The sequence below is a fragment of the Marmota marmota genome, unplaced genomic scaffold, assembly GCF_001458135.2.
Source record: "Marmota marmota marmota unplaced genomic scaffold, marMar, whole genome shotgun sequence".
NCBI lineage: Eukaryota > Metazoa > Chordata > Mammalia > Rodentia > Sciuridae > Marmota > Marmota marmota.
Window position 1 is genome coordinate 4508382 of NW_025999880.1, and position 9521 is coordinate 4517902.

General features: G+C 33.5%; 1 protein-coding gene across 1 annotated transcript in view; it reads right to left on the reverse strand.

Annotated features, from left to right (window-relative positions):
• Window positions 1-7090: 7090 nt before the first annotated feature.
• The window catches only part of LOC107150650 (DNA repair protein RAD51 homolog 3-like), a 30807-nt gene continuing 28376 nt past the window's right edge, over window positions 7091-9521 (reverse strand). Inside the window, exons 6-7 of the mRNA XM_048787207.1 lie at window positions 8934-8994; window positions 7091-7539 (exon numbers count right to left, since the gene is read on the reverse strand). Coding sequence (XP_048643164.1) covers window positions 7456-7539; window positions 8934-8994 — 145 coding nt within the window. The 3' untranslated portion in view covers window positions 7091-7455. The remainder of the gene's footprint in view (window positions 7540-8933; window positions 8995-9521) is intronic.

The window sequence follows — 9521 nt, forward strand, 5'->3', positions numbered from 1 at the left end:
GTTGACTGGGCTCAACTAGGTGATTCTCACATGCAGGTCTCAGGAGGTTACAGTCAGATAGTAGTTGGGATAGAGTATCTGGAGCCTCAACTGGGCATGATGTCCAAGATGACTTACTCACATTATACATTTTTCATTAAAAAAACAGTGAGTAAACAATGATTAACATGTAAGTATTTTTTCAAGATATTAATTTGATTGTGTTGCTAAACTGGCAGTTGATACTAGCTGATGGCTAAGAGCTCAGTGAGGATTGTCAACTGTAATGTCTACACATAATATCTCCAACATGATGGCTTGGGGTAGCCACATTTATTATATGGTGGCTTGGGCTTCAAAAGTGAGTGTTCCCATCAATAAGACATAAGATACAAAGCTTTTTATGACCTAGTATCATAAATCAATATCATTACTTTTATGTTACTCTACTAGTCAAAACAGTAACTGGGCCTATTTTAAATTCAAGAGAACATAATATACTCCATCTCCTGATGGCAGGAGTGCTAAAGAACTACCAAACTTTTACATTAATGAATTTATGACAAAGTTCAGCAAGTTGGACTTGGAGGCTCAGAAACATGTGTGGATATTAACTATTATAATACATAAAATCAATACATAAAAACCACGATGACAGCTATGAATTTACAGTGAGAACTATTAATTCAAAGGAGACCAGACATTTGCACTGATCTGCCTTTAACTGGGAAATCCAATTATTAACCAGTTGATAATTTACATGGAATAACACTTGGTTACGATTAAATATTTAATGGCATCAAGTCAGGATAGTTTTTATACAACTAAAAAAATGTAAAATCACAATATGAGATGTCATTTAAAAACTAGCAAGCTGGCAAAAAAACCCAAAATAATGTCTTATCAAGAGTGAGGCCACTCTTGGGCTGGGGTTGGGACTCAGTGGCAGAGCGCTTACCTAGCATGTATGAGACACTGGTTTCAATCCTTAGCACTATGTACAAAAATAAGCAAATAAAATAAAGGCATGATGTCCATCTACAACTACAAGAAAAAAAAACAAGTGAGGCCACTCTCAAAAATCACTGATGGAAGTATAAACTGGCAATGTCTCAGGAGGACAATTTGGTAACATCTGTCAAAATTTTAAATGCATATACATTCTGAACAATTCCTTATGTCTTTATTTAAAAAATGAATCTCAAGGGCTGGGGATGTGGCTCAAGCGACAGCGCACTCGCCTGGCATGCGTGCGGCCCGGGTTCAATCCTCAGCACCACGTACAAAGATGTTGTGTCCTCTGAAAACTTAAAAAAATAAATATATAAAAAAAAATTCTCTCTCTCTCTCTCTCTCTCTCTCTAAAAAAAATGAATCTCAATATCCAACCTCATAAAAGTGATTAAATAATAGTAATCATTCAATAAAATGCCATTCAGTGATATTTTAATTGAGAAAATTCTACAATTGCTGATACAAAAAAGAAAAGTGCAGAATAGTGTGTATGTTATTTAAGATGTGAGTGTTAAATTAAAAATAGAACTGGGTGTGATGTTGCATACCTATAATCAAAACAGCTCAGGAGGGCTGGGGATGTGGCTCAAGCGGTAGCGCGCTCGCCTGGCATGCGTGCGGCCGGGTTCGATGCTCAGCACCACATACAAAGAAAGATGTTGTGTCCGCCGAAAACTAAAAAAAAAATATTAAAAAAATTCTCTCTCTCTCTCTTTAAAAAAAAACAAAAAAACAGCTCAGGAGGCTGAGGCAGGAGGATGGCAAGTTCAAGGCCAGCCTCAGTAACTTAGTGAGACGCTGTTTCAAAATGAAAAATAAGGGCTGGGGGTTGAAGTTCAATGGGAGAGTACTTGCCTAGCATGCGTGAGGCACTAGGTTCAATTCTCAGCACCACATATAAATAAAATAAAAGTCCAGGGGCTGGAGTTGTGGCTCAGCAGTACAGCGCTCGCCTAGCACATGCGACACCCTGGGGTTCAATCCTTAGCACCACTTTAATTAAAAATTAAAAATAAATAAAATTAAAAATAAATAAAAAAATAAAGGTATTGCATACAACTAAAAAGTAAGTATTTAAAAAATATAAATAAATAAAAAAGGTCCAATGACAACTTTAAAAAAAAATGAAAAAAAGGGCTGGGGATATGGCTCAAGTGGTTAAGGGCTCTGGGGTTCAATCAGTACCAAAACCAAAAGAACTGGTAGACTTTCTATCATTAGATCAGTTGTGTATGTAATCGATTAGCTTTTCTCTGAGCCTTGATTGACAAGACTTCTTGATACAAATTTTCTTTATATTATATGGCTATTGGCCTTTGTCTTTTATCTTGTAGTTTTTAATTTTGAAAATAGGTTAGAATAATACAATTTCTGTGAGTTCCCAAACCCTTCTGAGGGAACCCAAGTTTTATATCCTCACAGAATAAGTAAAACATAAAATCACAGAGTAATGGTGTGTTTAAAAACTCACACTTTACTACACATAATGAGAATCAAATGGATAGCTGAATCACAGAAGGGCGTATGTCAATGGTGAACAAAATTGGAAAAGAGGCAAAGGAATATACTGTGGTCAAAAATACATGAAATCTTGTCAACATATTTTATGCCAAAATCAGTTCTGAGGGAGCAAAATGTTCTGTAAATTTTAACAGTAACAGTAAATTTAGGCACTGATGTTAACTAAAAATACATATTATGAACAGCCAGCCTCTCTTCTGCAACTGTTTTTTTTTAAACAACAGAATATTTCAGCTTTGCATCTCAAAACTGAAATTCAATGTCTTACAATGGGAACCTAAGTATAAAAATGTATTTATACTGGACTCTTTTCAATATTTTCAGTATTGATCATTTAAAGTAAATATTTAATAATACCTCTACAGAAATAGAAACCACAAAATTTAGACCAATGAAATTAAGCAATCACTTAGTACTAGCTTGCTTATAAATAAGATAAAGACATGACAAAATAAAGATGCCAAAATTGACATGACTTGTTAATGTCTCAACTGGAATTAGAATGCAAGTCTTGTAAATCTATTCTTATGATCTTTCTGTCACATTATACTATAATTTTATCATTAAGATGCAAATATTTTAGTAAAAACACTACTAAGAAAAATAAAAAACAATAACTAAAGGGAAAATAAAAAATAACTACAGAATAAAAATGAATTATGATTAAATTAAATATTCCAAAGCTAAATCAGCTACCTACCCTAAACCTGGTTAGCAATGAAAGTCCATAAGTTTCAGAAAACAAAAAAGGTATTATTTTATAAAAACTTATAAACTACTAAAACACTTTAGAAATAATCCAAATGTCTAGCAACAGATGGATAAAATATAGTGTATACATAAAATAGAATACTATTTAACCATAAATAGGAATGCCACAATATGGACGAAGCTTAAAATCATGCAGAATGAAATAGACTGGAGACAAAAGAAAAATTATTATATGATTCCACTTAAATGAAGTATTTGAATTTAGCAAATTCATAAAAACATAAAATGATTACCAGGAACTGGAGGAAAGAAGAATGAAGAATTATTACCTAATAGGTTCAGTTTCTGTTTAGGGGCGATGAAAAGTTTTGGAAATACTGGTGATGGTTGCATTACACCAAGAACATAACTAATGCAAATTAGGTGTACATTTAAAAAATAAAATAAAGATATTGTGTCCACCTATAACTAAAAAATAAATATTAAAAAAGTAGGGGCTGGGGATGTGGCTCAAGCGGTAGCGCGCTCGCCTGGCATGCGTGCGGCCCGGGTTCGATCCTCAGCACCACATACAAAGATGTTGTGTCCGCCGAGAACTAAAAAATAAATAAAAAAAAAAAAAAAAAAAAAAAAAAAAAAAAGTAGAAATCTTATTTGAAATATTCAATAAGTAGTAGTTAAATGTGTTAAGCATTGATGGATAGATGTAAAGAAGAAAGGAAAAAAGCAGATAGGACAAACTATCACATCTATCTTATAAAAGTGTTAAAACAATGAATGATGTAAAAGTGCTCCATAAATAATAAAGCACTACATAGTGAGCTGGAGTTGTGGCTCAGTGGTAGAGTACTTGCCTAGCATGTGAGAGGCCCTGGGTTTGATTTTCAGCACCACATATACATAAGTGAATAAAATAAAGGTCCATCAACACCTAAAAACAAATATTAAAAAGTAATAATAACAAAGCACTGTATAAACATATATCCCCACCACACACACACACACACACACACACACACAAGCACATTTGAAAAAACTTAAATTTATGATGAAAGATGTTGGTGGGATAATTTCTGTTTTATCCAGCAACATAGATCTCTATCTGCATTTGAAATGTTAAGCTCTGTCCTAAACAAAACAAAACCCTGAATTAGATTATGTGAATCTTTTTAATTAATTTTTTTTGTAATTGTAGATGGACAGAATGCCTTTATTTTATTTATTTTTATGTGGTACTAAGAATTAAGCCCAGTGCCTCACACATGCTAGGCAAGTGCTCTGTTACTGAGCTCCAGCCCCAGCCCTATGTGAGCCTTTAACCTCTATATTTTATTATATACTATACCTTTAATAACTTACTTGGAATCAAACTGATTTTCCAAGTATATAAGTGTAGAAAGGGTTTCTCAAAGAGCAAAATTTAGAGTATTTATTCTTTCCAGAATGAATAATTTAAAAAAAAATGTTTTTTAGTTGTAGATGAACACAATACCTTCATTTTATTTCCTGATTTTTATGTGGTGCTGAGGATCGAACCCAGTGCCTCACATATGCTAGGCAAGCATTCTACCACTGAGCCACAACCTCAAACCCAGAATGAATAATTTTTAAAGTAAACTGTATTAAACAGCCTGTGTTGTATTAACTATAGCCAAGGAATGATAATATACTAAACTGATATTTTCAAAAAGAACAATGAAAATGTTTTCTATGTATGTGTGCAAATGTATTTATGTTAGCTTTCCATCACTATAACAAACTCCTGAGATAAGCAACTTATTAAAAAAAAAAAAAAAAGTTTGTTTTGGCACACAGTTTCGGAGGTTCTAGTCCATGATCAGGAGGACCCATTTATTTTAGGTCTCCAATGGGGGTGCTGGATGGCAATGGCAAGAGCAAAACTGGCAGAGCAAAACTGCACAGCTCATAGTCAGGAAACAAAAGAGAAAAAAAAGGAGAAACTGGGGTCCCAAATCCTTTTGGGGCATCCCTTCAATAACATAAAGATCTCTTACTATGGCAGGTACAGTGGCATACACATATAATCCCAGTGGCTCAAGAGGCTAAAGCAGGAGGACTTCAAGTTCAAAGCCAGCCTTAGCAACTTAGTGAGGACCTGAACAACTTAATGAAAACTTGTCTCAAAAATATAAAAGGCCAGGGCTGGGGTTGTGGCTCAAGTGGTAGAGTGCTTGCCTAGCATGTGTGAGGCACTGGGTTCGATCCTCAGCACCACATAAAAAATAAAATAAAGATATTGTATCCACCTAAATCTAAAAAATATATTTAAAAAAATTATATATGTGGCTCTGGGTTCAATCCCTGATATTTAAAAAAAAAAAAAAAAAAAGAAATCTCTCACTAGGCCCCACCTCTTAGTTTCTACTACCTCACAATAACACTTACCCCCATGAACCTTTATATTTATGTATGTTAAAAAAAAAAAAATCACCAGAAAGGATGATCATAGCAATGGCATGAAATTGAGTAAGGCAATATACATCTTTTCAATTTACCTTACTAACTACAAGATATAGCCTGCATGAAGCACTGGTCTGCCAGAAAGTAAGACTTCTAAACTTCTAAGCTCATAAACTGGGGACAATAGGTATAATATCACATCATTATGAATTAAAACCAAGTAACAGAAAATGCTAGGGGAAAAGTTTACAAACTGAAGAAGAAATAATAATCTTTGAAAAATTAAGCTTTCAAAGAAATAAGGAGGCCCGGTGTGACAGTGCATGCCTGTAATACCAGCAACTCGCTGAGGTAGGAGGATCAAAAGTTTGAGGCCAGCTGGGTACAATGGCACACACCTGTAATCCCAGAGGTTCAGGAGGCTGAGACAGGAAGATTGTGAGTTCAAAGCCAGCCTCAGCAAATTATCAAGGCCATGTCTCTAAATAAAATACAAAAAAGGGCTAGGGATATGGCTCAGTGGTTAAATGCCCCCGAGTAATCCCCAGTACCAAAAAAAAAGTTTGAGGCCAGCTTCAGCAATTTAGTGAGACCCTAAGCAACTCAGAAAGACCCTGTCTTCAAATAAAAAACAAAAAGGTCTGGGGAAGTAGCTCAATGGTAAAGCACTACAGGTTTAATCCTCAGTACCAAAACAAAACAAAAAACAAGAGCTAAGGAAGCTGCACCATGGCTCAGTGGTAGAGCACTTGCCTAGCATGGGCAAGGGCATGGGTTTGACTCCCAACATTCAAAAGAAAAAAATAAATTTTTCTTTCTTTCTATATAGGAAACAAAGTAAATTTTGTAAATGTATTCAGAAATATTAAGAATCAAGTACCAGACATTTTTATATGATTTGGAAAACACTCAAAAATCCAAAATTTTAATTTATTCAAGCAGGGTTAAGATTATTCAAAGAAAAATGTCAATACATCTATAATTCTAGAATGAATAACATCATGCTTCAAAATGTAAAAATAAATAATTGCAGGCTTATAACCTTACTCTAAAATGTTTTAAACAATTTCTAGATAACTGCATCAAAATCTTTCTTGTAACATTTTAAAATAACAAAAATTAAACAAATGGCTTAGATTTTAGAACTGAATTCATTAAATTCAATTTGATCATCTAAAATTTGCATCCTACCCATAAAACTGAACAGGATATGCTGACTCATGGTTTTTACTTTACAGTCAAAAAAAAAAAAAAAAAAAACCAGGTTATTTTAAAGAATTATTAAAACTTCATTTAAAGAGAACAAGTAAGAGGGCTGGGGCTCAGTGGTAGCGTAATTGCTTGGCATGTGTGGAGCACAGGGTTCAATTCTCAGCACCATATATAAATAAATAAAATAAAAGTCTATCAAAAACTAAAAAAAAATTGAAAAAAAGAGAACAAATAATATTTTAAAAATCCTTTATTCCTATGATTTTCCTAAGCAATTGGGGAAAAAAATTTACTAGTCTGAACAGTAAATTCAGATCGGCCACACGCGAGTAGCTTTCCACAGTTGGAAAATGTAATACCTATGTTACCTCTTACTGAATGCTACTGAAAATGAAACCAAAGCAAAATGTAATTGTAGAACACTGCTTTAGAAAACATTTTTCAGAGAATCACATCCCTTAAATACTTTTCCCATTTACTTCATATAATCCTGATTCATTCATGTTATTGTGTTTATACTTTAAAGTAATGAGTATACTACTTATAAACAATGAATTTCACATCAATATATTTGTATATTGTAGATTTGTTTTGGGGTTACTGTTCTTCCTCTGGTTCTCGTGACCTTTTCCGGGTACTCGATGAACCTTCTGTGGCAACAGCATCTCTAAATCCCTGAGGCTGAAAAATGAAAAAATATACAAACATGTTTTAAGAACATTTAAAATAAAGACTGGTAGACAAATATTTTTAAGTATGATAGCTACTTTTTTCTTGAGATAGAATTTATTAACCATTGTGAATGAAGAGTTATGATAAGCCTTGTGGGGCTGGGGATGTGGCTCAAGCGGTAGCGCGCTCGCCTGGCATGCGTGCGGCCCGGGTTCGATCCTCAGCACCACATACAAACAAAGATGTTGTGTCCACCGAAAACTAAAAAATAAATATTAAAAAAATTAAAAAAAAAAAATAAGCCTTGTGGCTGGTCCAAGCCAGGATTATATTGAATACTTATTTACCACAAATACAGAAAAAACACTACATTATAAAAATATCTTCTAGGCCAGGCACAGCGGAACACTCCTGTAATCCCAGCAGCTTGGGAGGCCAAGACAGAAGGATTGCAAGTTCAAAATCAGCCTCAGCAACTTAGCGAGGCTCTAGCAACTTAGTGACATCCCATCTCTAAATAAAATATTAAAAGGGGCTAGTGATGAGGCTCAGTGGTTAAGTGCCCCTGGGTTCAATACCCAGTACTTAAATTAAAAAAAAAAAAAAAAGTTTTTTAGGACTGTAAGTATATGTAGCTCAGTGGTGAGGCTCCCAAGCACCCTAAAAACAAAAACAAAAGTTCTCTAAAGAACAATCAGAAGTTCTCTAAAGAACAATCCTCAGAAACTTTATGGTAGCTATGTTGGAAAACATGAAATAGTTTGTACTAATTCTTAGGTACTTTACAAATTTATTTTCACAATTAAATACTTCTAAAATAAAAAGTTTTCCAAATAGGCTTTTTCAAATGCACCTGGGTAGTGCAAAAATTAAATGGTTAATTCAGCTGCAGAATCTCCATTTCTGTTTTTGTCCTTATAAAAATGACATGCCAAGATATACTTGGGCTCAGCAATGTTGATAAATATGCATATTTCAGCCAAATATGTATGTTCTATGATGTTAATTCACAAGAAAATTAACATTTTAAAGTGTACTATATTTGGTGGCTATGATAGATCTATAATATCTACAGACCAAAAAAAAGGTAATGTTGGTATTTTTTCTTTTCTGAAAATCTCCAACAACTTTCACTTTAAAAATCTTTAATATACTGACATTACATATGCCATGGAACATACTACCCCAAAATAAGTATTTCCTCTGTTCTTAAGAATAAATTTTAGTCCAATTATGACTACAATATTCTGTATATACAACTATTTGGGGGATGTTCTAAACATCAAAAGCTGTCCTCAAATATGTTTGCTGCCTACAGAAGCTAACAAAAGCAATCTGTAAATGATCTCTTCAGATAATTACTGCCCACCACACCAAAATCCCACTAATCAAAAAATACTGACTGTGATCTGAAACAGTACTGTGGATTCCTTTTGGCTTGGTGATTTGTACAATGTTGCCAACCTGCTTAGAGAAAAAGCATACAAATATATAACTTTAATTAATTACTTCATATGACTGATTTCATAATTTATGCTAGTTTACTGTAATTCAAACATTTGGTTCTTAAGACACAGAAGGGAAAGAAACATAAAAAATATTCTCCTGCTAGAGGAAGTGCCACATACTTGAGTCCCAGTTATCTGGGAGGCACAGGGAGGAGAATAATTTGACCCCAGGAATTCAAGGCCACCTCCTAAAAAATTTTAAAAACTCCCCTCTAAAATTACCTATACTTATGCATGTAATAATTATAATAATATAATAACAATAGATTGTTTATATAAATTCCAAAGCAACAAAAAAATCCAATGATTCAAATTAATTAGTTTAGATACAATGAAGATGCCATTTATGCTAAAAGGAAAGGTTAACAGAAAATAATGATAGGAAATTATTATTAATAAGAATTAAAAGTTATACAGTATGATCCCCATATATATGTATATATATATATATCTGTCTCTTATACACATCTCTGAATTAGATTA